The 18936-nt window shown below is 41.1% G+C and overlaps 1 protein-coding gene across 1 annotated transcript in view; it reads left to right on the top strand.

Moving 5' to 3' along the window:
* CAP2 (CAP, adenylate cyclase-associated protein, 2 (yeast)) overlaps positions 1–18936 on the top strand; it is a 156890-nt gene that overhangs the window by 75439 nt on the left and 62515 nt on the right. The window contains exons 5-6 of the mRNA XM_012643265.1: positions 15271–15414; positions 15748–15833. Coding sequence (XP_012498719.1) covers positions 15271–15414; positions 15748–15833 — 230 coding nt within the window. The remainder of the gene's footprint in view (positions 1–15270; positions 15415–15747; positions 15834–18936) is intronic.

Here is an 18936-nt window from a genome sequence, read left to right as displayed (position 1 = left end):
TTTTACTGGATCTCATTGACAGAAGGCGGCTGCAGTTTTAAACAGCAACCTCCAAACAAGGATGCTCAGAATCCTCCTCCGTGCCCCCTCTGCCATCGCATTTCATACTCACCTCATTCATTAACTCAGCACTTAATTACCGAGTGCCTACTCTGTGCCGGGCGCTAAGGACACAGCAGATGAGAAACAGAAGCCCCCATCCTCGTGCTCGCGGGCAGCTCTGCCTCTTACCTGCCGGAGAGATCTGCCCCCTCCCCTGTCCCCCCTTGCCACTGCTTCCTCAGTCCCTTATCAAGGCCCTGATAAACACCCCCTGACTTGGGGCTGTCCCCCCACCCCCTTCCTCTGACTCCTCCCCGCTGAGATGGTTATTCCAGACTTCAGGCCACTGCCCTGCGTACCATCCTGGCGGGGCTCCTTACTCAAGGCCACGTTCCTCACCTAGCACACAGGGCTCCCCAAGAACAGATCCCCGTCTGCCGCCAATCTGTTGTTTCCCGAGCACTCCATGACTTCGTGCTTTCCTTTCCTTTGTATTTTTGTCTGCTGATGTTGCTCAGCCTTTCCCTTCAGATTTCTTCTCATTCTTAATGAAAGAGCAGACACCACCCCTCTGGACTGTCCTCTTGATGCCACCCACACTCAGAACAGCATCCTCCCCACCCTCTGCAGCTCTTCTGACAGCTCCACGGTAACTGTTTGTTCATGTGACCCTCTCGTTCATCTCTGAGTAGCCCAGGGTCAGGAAAATGGTAACTGTGGTCAATGTAGTCAGTCAGTGTAATTGTTCAATGAACTCCATATCTGCCTTGCTTTAAAAAAAAAAAAAAAAAAGTTCATATTATGAGCCAACATTAATCTCAGAGACAAAATGTTAAATCTGCCTAAACCTTAGTTTCCTCCGCTGAAAAATGGGGGCAACACTTAATTACAGAGTCATTAGGAGAATTAACATCTATTTGGAAGCCATAGAATCAGTCATATCACAGCATCTCATCCAATAGTAGCAATTTGTGTTATTTTTGTTGTTATCAGAGTTTGCACACAGAGTTAGCCTTGAATTAGACCCTCTAGAAGTGTAAGGGATTCGTGAACTTGGAGCATCTGCTGCTTCATGTCTGTTTTGTAAGGTGGATGTTATTCTGTCAGTTAATAAAAGACAGAATCAAGACTAAAGTCCAAGACTGAGTCAGATGCCCGTGGTGTGTGGAAACTCCACTGTGCTTCCCCCGTGCCAGGGGGGTCACTGCTAGCAGTTGACACACACCTTTTGCCAGTGGCCCACTCTTACAAATACAGGGAAACACCTGCACCAGAAAGTCTAGAAACTAATGTTCATCCCACGATTCACAAAATCGATGGCCATAATGAGCCACAAGAGAAATTGCCTTCAAACAAAATCAGCAACACGATAACTATTATTCGGTGTTGTTTCTAACAGGCAACAGTGGTAAGTCCTCAGAGTCCCGAATGGTGCCTAAATGGGTAAATGACTGAATGTCTCACATATGGCATTACCTGGTGTCACCTATCATCATTGGGAGAGTTCAGTTTTTACTAGAATCTCCCACACATGTCTCTGCTTGGCTGCTGGGATTAACTCCATGAAATTGGTGGCCTTGCCCTTTACTGTCTAGGGGTTTGCATTCATTCTCTCACTTAGTAAATATCAGCTGAAATTGCCAGATCCTGGACTAGGAGCTGAGAAAACTAGTGAGCAAAACAGACGTGTCCTCCTGGAGTTTGCAATCTAGTCATGATAATGGCGCCATTTATTATATTTAGCCAGATCTGGGGTTCTCCGTGGGGCATTTCGAAAATTTGTGAGGGTCTTTTTTGGTTGTCAGATGCAGGAGGATGCTTCTGGCATTTGGTTGGCAGCAGTCACAGATGCTGGAATCCCAGCATCACATAACACAGTGCATTATCCCTCATCCTGCTTGAATTTCCATGTCCTACCAGATATGCATGTAGGTTAAAAACCTATTTTTAATCATCTGAGCTTAAATGTAATTCCATTCCATATTCCATATAAATACACACAGTAATTTTGTACAGTTTTAATACATCTTGAATTACTCTGGAATGCAACTATAGTGCCAATTAAGGGAAAACGACACTTTATCTTGTCCTGAGCTTTACCAAATGTTGTTTGCCATTTCAGAAAATCTTATTTCCAAATATTTCCCAAAGGCTTCTTGTATTTGACAGGCTAACACACTCACCCATATCAGTCCACATCTATAGCTATCTCTTTCCCCATGATTCTATGTACAGTTGCAAGTTTCAGACTATTTCATGTCTTCCTAGTGTAGTTGTGGCCAATCATTTACATATTGAAGTTACTTTCCTTTTATTTCTCCTTTATTTTACAATTAGGCACCATATTAATTTTTTTAATTATATGTTTATATAGCTTATATTATCTGTGAATTTCAGGCTAGAAATAGGAGGATTATAAAATACCAACAATTTTAAAATGGAACATTGGACTTGATAGGGTATAAATTACAAAGCTAACGGTGGGTGCAGTGGCTCACACCTGTATACTAGCACTCTGGGAGGCTTAGGTAGGAGGATCACTTAAGCCCAGGAGTTTGAGGTTATAGTGAGCTATGAGGACGCCACTGCACTCTAGCCTGGGTGACAGAGTGAGACCCTGTCTCAAAAAATAAAAACACAAAGCTAGATGCCCCTGCCGTATGGACAGCGCTCCTTGTGGGTGGAGGCCCTGCCATGAGTTTTAGGTCGGAGCAGGATCCTGGAGGAGGCCTCCTGCTAGGCCAGACGTTACCCTTGGGTTGCTGGGCTGTGGGGACCTTCAGGGGTCCTGGAAGAGGGACTGAGGCAGCCAGCACAGCAAGGGGTCCCCAGGGGGATTAGAAAGTGGGCATTTACCAACCACTACAGAGGACTGCAGTGCCCTAACAGCTGGTATAGCTGCCCTGCTGCCCCTCAGCTGAATGTCAACCACAAGCTCAGCCCTTCTGTTTGTTTCCCACGAAGTGACTCTCCAGGCGATGCCCATAGCTCCATGGGGTATTTCTAAGGGAGCTTGAAAACCCCCTCCCGGTCCTCTCGGTGATATACCTTCTTTAAGCAAGCTATTTTAGTCTCCGGTTCTCAGTTTCTCTAAAAGACAGTCCCGCTTGCCATAACTATAGGACCTCTGATCTGTTGGCTTTACCCAGAGAATAGAAGGACAAGTGCTACTAAAGGAATCTGTTCCTCTTTGATCCCCTTCTGCCTTGAGCCAGAAACTCAGTGGTATTGACTTCATACCCCAGAAAGGTGAGTTCCTGGTCCTGGGTTTCTTCTAACATCCTTGCATTGAGTTTGAGCAGCCTTTCCTAAGGACTGTCCCCCGGTGCTCCAGAGATTGTCAGGGTACCCCAACTGTGCTCCACTTTATCCAGTATGTTCCAGGGACATGTAAGTAAATTTCCCAAGATTCTCAAAAAGAGATGACCTAAGTTTCTACCCCATTCAAGAGGGCCTGCATTGTAAGCACACCCTTTTGACTGCACATCGTGGGCACTGTGCTCTCAGTTCTTTTATCAACTACAGTGTTTAACCGAGCAATAATTCCATTTTGTCTAACTATCAATGACATATGTTTTATTCACTGCCTGAGATCAGTAAAATTGCTTGAATAATTGCAATAATAATTGCAGCTACCATTGTTAGGCCTCTACTGTGTGTCAGAAATTATTCACACACTATCTTATGTAATTATCATCAGAACTCTACACATGAGCATTCCTCATTTCATAGGAGAATATTGGGGCTCAGACTAGAATGAAAGATTTGGTTTAAACTCAGATGTTTCCTATTCCGAAGCCGGTGCTTTTTTCCATCACACCTAAGAGTATAAATTTTGGGAGTCAGACATATCTGGATTCAAATCCCAATTCTAGCCAGATGATCTTAAGCAAATTACTAAGGATTTCTCAACTTTATTCCCCCATTCATAAAACAGACATAATAATGCCAACCTTTCCAAGGTTTTGTGATGTTTAAATAATATATAGAATACAAAGTACAGTGCCTGGTTTATAGTAAGCAACAATAAATGTTCATTTCCTCCCTCCCTCCAAACTGAGCTTCAGATAATACTCATCCCAAAAGACTCTTGCAGATTTTTGTGGGCTTCCTAGCATGGTCTGCTGAGGACTAAATAAATCCCGTGGCAGCCCCAGCTCAGCTGCAAGCTGCCCCAACCTGTCCCTGTGTTTATTCTGGAAGGAGCACTTAGTGTGCCAGAAGGAAGGAAAGGGTTTGACCTTATTGGCCTTTCCTTTGCAGGAATTGTATTTTGTACTTTTCAGCACTAATATGTGATGCTGGAAAGGTACATCTTAGAAATTCAGAGACATCTTCTAAAACCAGTGGTGGGAAATGGTTATAGATTTTTCCTCCCTATAAATTCACCAACTTCTTGTTATGTTCACCAATTGTAGGGTGCATGTATTGGTGTTTTAAGTTTGTATTTTAGGGTCACCAAAAAAATCAAGACTCTGAGTATATTTAATAAAGTAACTCTCTGGGCTGGAAGTCAACAGGACCCAGAGCTGAGGAAAGGTAACTAAAAGAGAAAAAACAAGACTAGTAGGAGGCCAAAGGGTCAAGCAGGTATTTGGAATTGCAGCTGGCAGATTTTATTCTGTGCTGCCAGTCAGCAGCAAGCACGCTGTCCGACATCCAGAGTGTTTGGAATTGAAAGTGAACTTTAGCCTATGCCTGGCTGAATTCAGGGCAGCCATTTGGGGGAAAAAGCAGCTTTTATCCCCTTCCACTTCCTGATTTCTCCTCATTGCTGTTGGATGTTCCATTCTAATCAGCTGCTAGCATGTGACAGGCTGGCTGGATCAAACAGCATCAACCAAATGTTCAGATATTTTAGTCGGCCAAATATTTTCACATAAGCCCTTTTGCATTACATTAATAAAAACTCCCCAGCACTTCTGATCTCCCTTCGTCCTGCTCTACTCCTCGTTTTCATGGTGTGATGTATTTAATACATCTCATGTTCACTATCTGTTTACAGTTTATAAACCCCATAGGGGAGGCCTTTCTTTCTGACTCATGTGTTCCAAGTTCCTGGACTATGCCTGGCACATAGTAGGTGCTCAATAAATATTGGAACAGATAAAGGAACAAGAAAAGATGATGACTCATGGTTAGCGGACCTCAGGCAGGAAAAAGGAAGACAGAGGAGGAGAACATAAAATATCATATTGTTTTGTTCATTTATGAATCAAAATGTACATGTGTCAAAACAAGATAAACTATTGCCATCTTTAGATAGGCAGGTTTTGTTTCTGCTACCCAGATCGCATCTGCCTTCTCCAGAGCTTCATTTTTATTGATCACTTCAACATTCATTTGTGTATTCATTCATTCATTCATTCACCTGCTACATGACCAGCACTGTGGGATAAACTGTTTAGGATGCAAATGCAAGCTGGACCACCAGCATTCACTCACATAACATGATTGAGTTTAACCCAAATCAACCGTCTGAAATACTGCACCTCTATCCATTACCTCAATTACGTAAAATATGGTACAAATGAAGCCAAGTCTAAAGGTTTAATCTCTCTGTGAGCCAGCTAGTTTCAGGATATAATGAGTAATGGACCTGGGAAATTAACAAAAATAATTTTACCGCCAACCACAGACTGAACCCATAATCCGGGCTGGCTGTCTCACAAACTCTTGTTGCTGGCCAGGGTGGATGACTCAGCACAGGCCTTCCCCAGGGGAGAAACAACACAGAGCTCACCCCTGGCCGGTTGAGGGCCAGAAGCACCATGCTTGTAGGTGTGGAACAGAGCATTTATACGTCCTGTTGTACCGAATTGGAACTGAATTGTACCAAATGCAGGAACATAGAGCACATCTATGCATTGTGTGTAGTGGATTGAAGATATGAGAAGATCCTCTCAAGCAAAGGGAAGCTAAAGAGTGGAGACCAGAAAGGGACTGAGCTGAGGGGGAGAAAAAACAAGGACATCAGCAGCTACACTACACCGGATATTCGTGAATGGTGGCCCCTGGGAAAGCCTGGTGGAGAGTGGCTAAGTAGGAGCTCCTGGTCTTCCTGCTAATGCCTGCTTCTTCTGCTGTGTCCCCGGCTCAGTTGATGGCAACTCCGTCCTTCTAGTTGCTTAAGCCAGAAACCAAAAGATCATTCCTGACTCCCTGTTTGCTCTGATACCCCATATCCAATCTAGAATCTACTTCTCACAATCTCCACATTCTCTCTGACCCCAGCTACCTCCATCTCTCATCCAAATTATTGTAGTTGTCTCAGATAGGGTCTCCCTAGCTCTGCACTTACCCCCAAACAATCTGTTCTCAATAGAGCAGCCAGAGTGAGCCTTAGGAAGGAAAAGCCACGTGATGTCATTCCCCTGCTGAATGACACTCCAGGTGACCTCCATTTCATTCAGGATACATATCTAATAACCGAGTCAAAAATCAAAGAATGGCCTTCCTGCATATGCCTCATGGAAAGTAGTTCTGGACGTACACCACCTTTTATGCTGGATTCACACGTACCGTTAGCCACACTGTCCCTTTGGGGTCAATGTCAAAAGCCAGGCTCAGCAGTGTACAAACACTGACAAGACTTGGAGTCCACGTGATCTATGGCGTAAAGGAGCCTTAACTCAGGAAAGGCTATGGCACTGCTCTCGACCTGGGAGTAGCCAAAAATCCCTCATGAATAAGCATCCCAGTTCAAAACCAAGAAAAGAAGGAGAAAGGAGAGGAAAGAGACGGTGACTTCAGTGGTAGGAGTGGTTAGAAATGGGGGCAGAGCCGGCCCATGGATGACTGGCAGAAAAGCCCACAACACAGGATGGAATCCTAGTGCAGGGGGTGAGGGAGGCAGGGGTGTGGGGGAGAGGGGAGGCTACACCAAGATCATTACAGCCACTGAAAACAGCCACTCTGTGTGAGCATGTGTGTATGTGTGGGGTGCGTGTTGGAGATGAGAGAGAAGAGACTGCTTTGCCTCCATGAAATGCCCTTGAACGCGTCTCCATGGTAATAAGTGAGAGTAACTGGAGAGGGAGAGGACAAGTGAACACACAGCGTGCAGCCTGGCAGGCCTCTGCAAAACGACGAAGCCACCGCACAGGACTCTTCTAGCAACATTTCCCCGGGTCTGTTCCACAGAATGCCAGTTCCTTAGAAAACTGGGGAGGAATTCAAAGTTCCGTGGGCAAAAAGCTTAAGAAGCATGTAGTTAAGCAAAGTTAAATAAATAGGTTTCTTTAATAGCTTATTTAGTATTCTGAGGTGAATCGTGAGTCACCTGAGGAGGATGCCATATGCAAAATTCCTCCTGAAGGCTGCTGACCAGGAAGCACTGTTTGTGTTGAGCTTAAATAGTGGGGCCACTGCACTGTTGGAGGCACTGCTCTTGAGAAAAACAAACAATGGAATCATAGAAAGATTATGCTAACCTTAAAAGAGAAAGCAGATTTCTGATTAAGAATGATTGGAGCTAAGAATCAGTGGCTTGGTACAATAATGGTTCATCTACCCGGTGGGAAGTCTTAAGACTCACAGGGGAATTGTCAAAATTGTTTACATCTCCTGAGTTTGAAACTGAAACTATAGATTTACATCATCTCGGCCACATTTTGTGTAAATGAATCTCGGAGAAAAGACCTGGCCATCTTTCTACCATGGGCCACTTATTCAGGGGAAAGGCAATAACCCAGGAAATAACCTAGACAGTGACTGGGCTGGGATCTTTCAAATGATGACGTCAATAGTTTGATATTTGTCATTAGAAGTTAGGCACAACAGGTGAAAACCAATCAGCCTGGTATTTGGCATATAGTCAATGCTCATCAAATTGTTGGTAGAATAAAAAATGAATGACAGTTCAGAAGAATTTTTTTTTTTTTTACTACTTCGAAGAACTAATTTCTGATCACTGTACACTGTCTTAGATTTTGTAAAGCTGGAGAATTTGAATAGTCTGTGGGGTTTTCTCCAATGTCTATCTGTAGGGATTGTTAGTGGAGTCCTTCTGGGCTTAAGTAAAGCACAGTGAGATCCGCTCTTCAGCTTTAATGTGCAGAATCTCATAAAGTAAAATTACAGGTGATTATAAAATTCATCACTGTCAGAAGACAGATGGTACCTCCCCGATAAGGTAAGAGCTGATATCTTCTCAGCTGAACCAATAAAATAAGTTGAAACAATAACGAAATGCAAAATCAGATTCTTCTCTGCTACCTACTTTATTGTCTTATTCTTATTGTGGATAACTAGGGTTAAGCTTTGATTTTTCCACTTAATTTCCACCCCTCCCCCCAAATTTCTGGTTTCTTTCTGCAGTGAGTTGTATGTCTTTATTTGTCATTGCTCATTATTGATCCACTACTTCCTTCCTGGATAAATAATCCAACTAATCCAACTAATCCCATGCCCCTGCCGTGAACCCAGCATTTTCCAGGAGCCCATTTTGTCAAATCCCATTATACAGGGGAGACACGCTGGAGCTTCATGTGTATCCCGTATTTATCTGCCAGCCTGCACACCACTGCATGAATGGAAAAGACATGTTTTCTCTGACTGGACCGTTGCCTATTTGTACTACCAGTGAAAGTATCTATCAGAACAATTGTAATGAAAACTATAAATCTCAACCTGAGGGAGTAGTTAATATTAAGGGGTTTTGGTTTGTTGTTTGGTTTTGTTTTTAATCATCTTCCAACCCCTACTGTTGCATCAAGATTCAGGATATGAGAGATTGTGAGGACAGGGACACAAACTATTGTGGGTCACCGTGTTAAACATTTAGATTTCCACTGAACTTAAGTTTTATATGATATACCTACCCTTCTGAAAACTGTCAAGCATTGAGAGCATAGAGAAAAGTGTGGCTCGTGTGTCATGTCAACTGTGTTCCTGTTCTGCTGAAGAAATGGTAGGTTTTGGAGTGAACACTTCCCCAAATACGGCAGCACAAAATCTAGAAGTGATGAGAGATGGGGCTCGCACCTGTGAACGGCAGCAAAGACAAAGAATAGTGAGTGGGAACTCACAAAGAAATGTCTACTGTTCGTTGTATCAATGCCCCAAAATCCTAGATAAAGCTTTAAATGATTTTCACAAGTTAAAATATATTGACAACAGTGTAAATCGCTATCTGAAGAATGTGGAAATGACTTCGGAGAAGGCTCTTCAGCCCATGGTTTGCAGAAAAGACTTTACATTAAAAATGCCCAATTTGCAACTGCAAGTGCGCTCTACCACCTTTATGAGAAAAATAGAACAATTTGATGTCAAACTTCAGTGCCACCCGCCAGATCTTTCCCAATAGTTCTATGTCCCAGACTCCAGACCTCTGCATTTCCAGCTATTCTGCAGCAAATGTCAGTAAAGGGCATCAGAGGGATGATCTTGGGCTCCCATGCAATATTAAATTATATTTTATATAAATGGGAGCCTGACATGATTTTCTGTGCTTTTCTGTATGTTCGAAATAGTTTGTTTTAAAAACAACAAAAAAAAAACTATCACTAAAAATGTGTAGATAAGTTTGTTGAAAGATTTGCATTAAAAATTTAAGGAGTTTTTGCATGTTAAAAGTGCCCCTCTGAGGTATCAGGACAATGCAACAACCATCCAAAGCAGTTCATTCTCCTGGAAGATCAAGTCACAGGTTTTACTCTTATAGAATGGTTTTTAAGGAATGTAAGCAAATATAATATATAAGGAACATATGCAAAAAAAGATTGAGTGTATTTTTAAAAGAGTCTGGCAACCCTAAAATAAGGTGTATATGTGAGCTATAAAGTCTTATGGAGATATAAAAATATTTTCCAAGCAATTTGTCATTATGCGATATAATGCAATTGTTGTGGCATCGTGTATATTTGGGGTGCTCAGTAAGTTTTATTTATTTAGATTGACTCCTGTGACAGTTTTGCAGACATTTTAAATTGTCTTAAATGTATAAGATTTTTTAAAGTATTTCCATGAGGCATATTCTGGAATTTCCAAAATATTCCTGGACAGTAAAACATTTTTATATATATGGAACACAAAGGGGAACACAAAAAAACATTTACTCCTGACTTAAAATGGTGAAAACAATTGCTTCAATTATTAGAATGTGCCCAAATAATATATTTTTAGAAGCAAATGCTGTTCCTGATTTGGGTAACCTTTGCTTGAGAAAACTTTATTCTTCTTCATCTGAGTAATTTATTCTGGCAGTTTCCAAATATGTTCTCCTGAAGCTACATCCCTGATGGGAAGAAGGCAACTTAGTATTTTTTGATATATGCAAACTTAATAGCACCAAATTTTTTCTACCTTTGAAGGTGCAAACCTGGTTAATATGTTTTAAAACTTTTCCCTTAATTACAAAAGAAATGTATATACATAGTAGAAGATTTAAAATATATGGATAAGCCAATCAAATTAAATAAAACTTCTGTGTTAACACTTTGACATATATCTTTCCATATGTTTTCTGTGCTGTACTCTCACACACGCATACATGTAGGCATCCAAATCAAATAAACTGGTAAAACTTTGCACAAAATACATAAGTCAAAGTAATAATGACTGATATTTGGCGATATGGTTTGCTTAGAAGTACTGCCTGATATGAGCTGTCTTAGAATTTTAAATATAGGTGGGATCCAAACATTGAAAAAAAATTTTACTTGAATGCTGTAAGTCTGTTTGAGTTGTAATGGTAATGCATTTGTAATATTTATCTTTAAAACATTCTTTCTAAAATGAGAATTCTCACAGTACTTACCAGGAATATATTGATGGGACTTTTTATTTGTGTGCTTGCTTGTTTTAAATGAACTGCTTGAATTCACCTCTTAGAATCATACTTTATGGTTTGAATGGCCATTATTTAAAAAATAATTCTTGTTATTTTTGAAAATACCTCCAATAATTATGGCTATAGGAAAAAAAAAATGAGCACCAACTTTTAGCAGTGCCTTTCTCCATGTGGTGGAATTACAAATACTTATTGTTTATTTACGTTTTCCCATCTGTATTTGCCAATGTTTCACAAAGAGCGTATATTAATTTTATAATCAAAAAAAGAAATGAGTTAAAAAGAAATAACAATGATTGAACCATTTTCTACCTGATACAGAACTACATGAGAACCCTGGATTCCAGAAATAACAGGCCTGTTTGGTTTGACTCAATGACACATCTTTGAGGTCAAACTCCCAGAGTTTGTTCCGTCTCTTACAAAACAACATGAGTGGGAATTTGGTTTTCCTTTTTGGGTAAAGTTTCTACAAAGCTAGCTGATAAAACTCTTTCATTTTACTTTCTGCAAAACAATTCAATTACTTCTGGAGCTAAACTGAGATGAAGCTGATAATGGGACTCAATTCTTCAACTTTAAAGCAGAAACTAGGGTCATAAAGACATGGAGTCCTAAAATACTCTCCAAAGTACAGCCCCATCCAGCGAAGACAGCCCTTGGAAATGTTTGCTGAATACTTGCAGTTTGCTCATGCATCTCCTCCATTGCAGCCATTTTCCCCTTCTGTAAAAGCCACAGAGGCCTGGGGAAGGGCAGGGAAGATGTTCAGCTCGCCTTCACATCTACCTTGAGAAATTATTTTCTACCAGGGAAACTTCTCAGAATAAAAGAAACCTGGGTGAAACATTAAGGAAAAAAAAATTCTGATTGACACCTATGTAAAAGTAGGAAAAGTAGCTGATTCAAAGTGATGCCAAAGCACACTTCGGGCTAGATATGTCCGGGAGCTACCACCAATGCACTCCATTGAAAAAAAACTCAGGACGCCTCTTAAATTATCTCCTCTTTTAGTGAAAAGCCCTTTTGTGATTTTAATTGCATCAGTGCAAATCAGCCTGTATTGATTGAGTATGCCTAATGTATGCTTAATACTTAAACAGGTGGAAGTACCTCTACCTAATAGCACCCCCACTGGCTTTCCGTCTGACATCCCACACAATAAGCCTTGATGGAAATCACACCGTCACTGTAATGTTCTCTTCTATTTTTGATTCCAGCTGTGAAAGTTCAGGATGAACTGGCAAAGATAAGATTACTTCAAAGTACAGGAGAAATCTATTGGCACGGAATAAAAGCTGCACTGTTTATTAGAGTTGTGCACATAGCTGTTGTACTTAGTTCTCTCAACATTGCTGCTTTTTTTTAATGATGACATTTCTTCACACAATTGCCAAACTAAAGCAAAAGAAGACTTTCTCAATCTTTATGATGCTTCTATCAGATAACCAATATAAAATATCTTCCAGGAGACTCTGTCTCCTCAGACTTCAGAGTTTGTTCTTGGGGAATTAGAGATAAACAAAGATGGCCTTAATAAATCTCTCTAACATTGTAATTACACAGTTTCTGGTTCTTTTTTCCCCTTAGGGCAATGGGCCAGGTATCACCAACGATTCAGACATTTTGGCCTTTCTCAAAAATATCGTTGCATCAAGAATATTATACCTTAGCATATAGTTGGGGTTAGGATGCTGTTTAGTAGTTCTGCCACGATTGAAAACCAGCTGCCTTCCGGGGAAACCAATGCCACATCTTTGATCAGCTGTTGAGTTTAGACTGAAAAGAATTCCTTGAAGAGGAAAATGTCTGCTTTCTAAAGAGTGAAATTCCAGGGAGGGTATTTAAAACTGACTTTTGGCAGCCATTAATGAACAAACATGGAATAGTGTGTTTGTTTCCCCCAAACAAAAATGTGCCTTTGTCTATCTGCATATCTCAGTTGGGAAATTGCTCTCCTTGTGTTCAGGTATAAGGGATAGGAAAGAGCTGGTTAGCGAATCTGGCAGATCCCTTGGAGATCACCAGCTGTCTGTTGAGCACCCAAAATGAACCTGACCCTTTACCGAGCACAGACATGTTCTCTCATATGCTCCTCAAAACATCCCTGTTAAGTGGGTACAATTGTCAACCTTGTTTTGCAAAAGGGATAATGGAATCTTGGACAAGTTTGGTAATTTGTCTAAAATCTCAGAATTTAGTACACTGGGGAGCAAGGACTTCAACCCAACTGGTGTCATTCCAGAACTTGAGGTCTTAATCTGTAAATGATACCTTTCCCTAGTCTTGTTAACAGAAAAGAAACCTGTGTGTAGAGAGCTGACTATACTTTTCTCAATACCCAGAATAAAAAATTGTCTTATGGCCTCCCGGAAGATCTAGCTTCTAGCTCCAGCTCAACTTACCCTTGCTAGTTGACCTTGACTTAGTAAATTAACCTCCCTGAGCTTGTATCCCCATATGTAAAATAGGAGAACTGGATTAGAGCCATGTTTCACAAACTTTTAGACCGAGATCCATAAGAAATACATTTTGTTTTGCAGCCCAGTACACACACACACACACACACACACACACACAGCATAACTGAAAAAAGTATTCCATAAAATACCCACCCTTACTACCTGTGAATGCCCTCTGATATTTTCTAGTCTATTCCAATCTATTTTAGTTATTTTTAAAAATAATAGTTGTGACCTATTCAATTGGGTCTGTCAAAAAGCTGAACTAGGTGACCCATTTTAGGCTCTTACAATCAGAAAATCCTGTTAGCCTATGTGGATGTTTATTTGGAGCCTCTCTCATCTTAAATACACATTTATTTGAAACAAATGACTATTCCATATTACAGGAGACAGCATCTTTTTTTTACCCCTGGTATGAGCTAATTGCATCATAGTAATAATTATAATCACTTGCACTTATTGTGTACCTCTCATGTACCAGGGTTTAAAATACAGTATGTCCTATAGCCTATAGGTTGTAGGTATTATTTATTATCTCTGATTTATAGATGAGGAAATCAAGGATCAGATTAAGAAATTTGCTCAAGGCCCATAGGTAGTAAGTGGCAGAGCTGAGATTTGAACCGAGGCCATTCTAATTCCAAAGCCCTTACATACAACATTTCTTTTAGGGGAGGGAATACAAAGAAGTTTAGAAGGAGAAGTAAAGTCTAGGTGCTACTGCAGCGGCACGTAATTTCTTCTCTAGTGGCTTGTTGTCCCTGGCAGAAACGACTGTCCTTTGGGGTGTGAAGCCGCCACTGTGACAGTGATTAAAGTCACCTGGAGAGCTTTTCCGACCCTCTACCCCCACCCAGGCCACCTCCAGACTAGTAAAATCAGAATCTGGGCGGTGGAACCCAGGCCTCAGTGGTTTTTAAAGCCCTCCAGGTGGTTCTAATATGTAGCCGAGCCTGGGATCTGTTGCTCTGAAGTCTTGGTTAAAGAAATTAAAGAGCTGTAAGGAGCTTTTCCGTCTTACCTCCTGCCATCAAGATTTAGTGAAATACTACTTAAAGCTCCTCGACAGCTTTCACAAAGCTCAAGTGTAGGACCTTTGACATTTCTTTGGAGCACAAAAGAAAAATCAGATAAACAACCTTATATCTGCTCTTCAACATCTAAAGACATCAGAAAATGCTAAACGATGCATGAAGAGATGTTTAAAGCAACTGTGGTATTCTAGAGTAGCTGTCTCTGTGATACTTCATGACTCGGCTTACATAATTTTGAAAGCCATTTTTTTATATGACTGGAGAAGTCATACAATTCAAAGTTGTTGAATTAGTCAGAAGTGAGCATGACCAGTAGTCATAGGCCAAGTGGACCGGGGACAACGTAGAACACCAAACCAGACTAAAGTCACCATAACTATTATAAGCCATCAGGTTTTCTTAAAAAGAGCCTCAATGAAAGATGACCCCTTTCTCACATGGATTATGGTAACTCTGGTAAAACCAAGGACCCTCTTCCACTTCATGTTCCCATAGGAATAGGAAGACATCATTTTACTAACCTCTCACTCACCCTGACTTTATACCTTTCTTTTTGCAGTGTGTGATCTGTGTATTCCATTTGAAAATATAACCAATCCACACTCAATTTCACTGTGTTCCACACAGGAGTCTGCAAAACAGAGTCTGAATCATACTGCTGGGTTTTTCCACGTCTCAAAAGACAGCATTAATAATATTAAATTATTGGCATGATGCTAAATTAAGAAAATAATGTTAAATATCTGTAATTTTCATACTTCAGAAAATAAAAAATATAATGTGACCATCACAGAAAAAATTCATTCTATCCTGAAAGATGATGATAAGTTTCTTTTAGACCTGGACGAATGGTAAGTTCTGAAGACTCCTGATGAGGAGATGAAGGTGCTATGCTTCTGTTCTGTCGGTAGTAACGGCCCTCCATGTTTGCTTACAGAATGAAGTGGCCACACTTCTGAAACCCATATCGGAAAAGATTCAGGAAATCCAAACCTTCAGAGAGAGAAACCGGGGGAGTAACATGTTTAATCATCTTTCGGCCGTCAGCGAAAGCATCCCTGCCCTTGGGTGGATAGCTGTGGTGAGTCCAGACGGAACGTTGCCCCTTCACCGTGTCACATTTTTGGAGTATTTAGGAGAGCTCCCAGCTACCTTCACGCCCCTCCACCCACAGTCTGATGCACTGAAGGAAGATTCCTTCCAGGCTGGATGCGTCAGCTTTTTCTTACCCTGCTTGAAGTTCAATGCTTTCTGTTCTGAGATGTGGAAAGTGTTTTACCAACCTTTACAGAGCAAAATTTGCCTCCAACTTTCGAGTCCTCATCTCCATTGCTTTTCTTCTTCTTTAAGGCATTTTCTTTCTTATCCTATTTTTTTTTCCTTCTATGCTTGGGTGACGGTCCTGTTTTCTCAGTCCCCCAAACCAGGCCCTTATGTCAAGGAGATGAATGATGCTGCCACCTTTTACACTAACAGGGTCTTAAAGGACTACAAACACAGGTACGTACCCTCTTTTACTGACCAAGTTCTCAATCGTTAAACATTTGTTCCTAAAACTCAATACAGTTAATTGCTGATTCCCTTCCAAAGCTCTTCACCAATGTACTATAAACTTTAAAGGAAAAGCCCATCTTTGCAGGTAAAGCCAAGTGGAAATTGGAACCAGTTATCCATATACTGTGTGTGTGTTAGAAAGTCTGCCTTAGTTTTCCTGTAACGAATAAACTCCCCCCACTAGAATGCATGTCACTCCATCCTGTGTTCCCACAATAATGGGAGAGCTTTGTGACGGACCAGCGCTATAAGGTTACAGAACTTTTACATCAATCAAAGCAGAGTCGATGGGTGAGCAGATAGAAGAAAGAAGGAATCAGGAAATGAAGTATAAATCAAGAGCAGAAATGAGATGAGACAATAAACCAGACCACTGAGGGGGAAACCAGAGCTTGAGTTAAGATGAAATACGGTGGGGCTAGACAGTGAGACATCTATAAGAATAGCAGCCAGGCTGGTGCAGTGGCTCTCACCTGCAATCCTAGCGCTTTGGGAGCCCAAGGTGGGAGGATTGCTTAAGGCCAGGAGTTCGAGACCAGCCTGAACAACATAGCAAGACCCCATCCCTACAAAAAGCAAAAAAAATTAGCCAGGCATGCTGGCACATGTCTGTACCCTTAGCTACTCGGGAGGCTGAGGCAGGAGGATTACTTGAGCCTGGGATTTTGAGTTTGCAGTGAGTTATGATGACTCCACTGCACTGTAGCCCGGACAACAGAACGAGACTCTGTCTCAAAAAAAAAAAAAGAAAGGAAACCACATTTCCACATTTTTGTACACGTACAAAGAGAGTCCAGAATTTTCCCCTTCATGTCAGCTACTAAGTACAAAATGCACTTTTGATAGCACCAGGAACAATTCAGTTAAGCTCAGTGGATCCCCTGAAGACTATAGGGGAAGCTAGAGGTACAGATTCATTCATTTGACTGCTAGGAGCAGTCAAACCAGTCCCGTCACCCTTGAGCTTCTAGGGCTGGTAACCTGACAACAGCAGAACATTGCACACCACGCACCACCCATTCATGGGAGGACCCAGGCCTGCAGTGCCTTCTCTGTGTTGTAGTCGTCTGCAACTCACTGCTGCCCACCTGGCGATAGGCAGTTGAAAGGCAGACTTCCTTGTCGTTTAAATAGAAGTACTGTGAGCAGTGGACTCTTGGTGTCTGTGCAACCCTTGCCACTGACTTGACTGATTTTTGGCTCTTTTTCAATATATGAATAGAGCAAGTCAGTTATTTTGGCTTTATAGAGGTGTGACGTCTCTGAGTCAAAATCATTAAAACCTGCATTGCCCCACCATAGCTCCTTCCAGGGTAAGGGAAAACCGAGGATGAGTTTGCAGACCCTGATGTACATTTGGGTCCTGCTCACTTTGTTATCTCTTAAAGACTGCCTTCAGGTAAAAAGCCATCACACTGGTATTCCTTACTCCAAGTTTTACTAGAACTTTCTTCAAGTCAAAATAATAGCTATAATGGTAAAAGAAAAGTGAATTTTCCTGTACACAGTTGGACATCATCCAGTGCTAAATTTTTTAATAGAATGTATATTGAATGTGCAACATGCTATTTCTATAATGTCTACAGACAAGTGTGTGTGTTGGGCGTACATACCCATGTATACATATATGTGTATTAAATGACCATATGTATAAATATGTATGTACATTTATACTGAAGTAATTTGCATGTTCTAATATTAATAATAGCTGTGGTATATGCTGCTTCCTATGCAAAACACTGTACTAAGACCCCGTAGGCTAAGGAAACTAATGAGAGAGACCAATGGAGCTACGCTTAGCCTTTTGGGTTTTGACCGTGAACATGAGACAAAGTGACAATGAGATTTTTCATAGATTTGATTAATACAATCAGTAAATCTAAAAATATAGAACAAAATCACATTCATCTTTTTCCTGTTTGAGGAGTGAATAATTCTGACTTCAGTTCCCTATTTCACTTCTCCTAAAAGGCGGGCTTAATACAACGGGATACTGACATGCTGGTGGCACTTGGAGCTTTTCAAGGAAAACAAACTAAGGAAGTCTAGAGACGAGTCATTATTGGCAAGAGCTTTCATAATAGAGATTTCCTTCAGTGATTATCTTCAGGTTAATCACCCAGGAACATAATTAAATTTTTGTTAGTTCAAATGTCATCATTTTCTCATTTACCACTACTTCATTCAAAATGGGGAACAAATATTATAGATAAAAATTACCAAAAGGAAATGCAACTATTTTTGCCTGTCATAAGTTTAATATTTCTAACAGTTCTCTTGATCTTGTATATTAATCCTGTTATAAAAGGTAAGCATTTTACTAGCTCTTCGTTCTATAAAATAGAGATAAAAAAACTGGTTATGCCTTGCCCAGCTTGCAATAGTATCAATTTAAGGGAATTTCAGTAAATGTCCCATTAGAAGTAAGGGGCATTACCCTTTCATAAGAAATCAACTTTTTTACAATAACAACTTCTTTGTCAGTCATAATCACTAAAATTCTCCACTTCAGTTACTCTTTTAACCAAATAATTCAACCAAATTATTTTCAAATGAACCAAATTACTTTTTTTCTCTCTCTTTAATGCCATTATCATTCCTGAGAGCATATTGCTTCTCATGTTGCATCAGCAGTACGGAAAGAAATGGTCTCCCCTCCACCTTCGCCTCACACGAGGGTCCCCTCTCTGTGGTCTCTCTGTCCACACCGGGAGCTCAGGGCACTGGTCCACCTGCCCGCCTCCCCGGGGAGAGTGCTGGGCCACCTTCCCATCAGGGTTCTATTCCGAATCTGTTCCCAGTGACTGGGCTAGAAGGACAATTACTCCAGGCTGATCTGGAGCCCTAGTCACTGGATAAGCGTGTCCTCCACCCCACCCCAATCTCTTTTAAATTTTGTTTTAGATCCTAACTCCGCTCTCTTCCACTCTCTTTTATAACGAAGTGATTTACGCCATGTGGATTGGGTGAAGTCGTATTTGAGCATTTGGAGTGAGCTTCAAGCGTACATCAAGGAACACCACACCACTGGCCTTACTTGGAGCAAAAC

The sequence above is a fragment of the Propithecus coquereli genome, unplaced genomic scaffold (genome assembly GCF_000956105.1).
Source record: "Propithecus coquereli isolate 6110/MARCELLA unplaced genomic scaffold, Pcoq_1.0 Scaffold194, whole genome shotgun sequence".
NCBI classification, from domain to species: Eukaryota; Metazoa; Chordata; class Mammalia; order Primates; family Indriidae; genus Propithecus; species Propithecus coquereli.
Note: the sequence above shows the minus strand (reverse complement) of the source record. Positions and strands in the feature narration are given on the sequence as shown.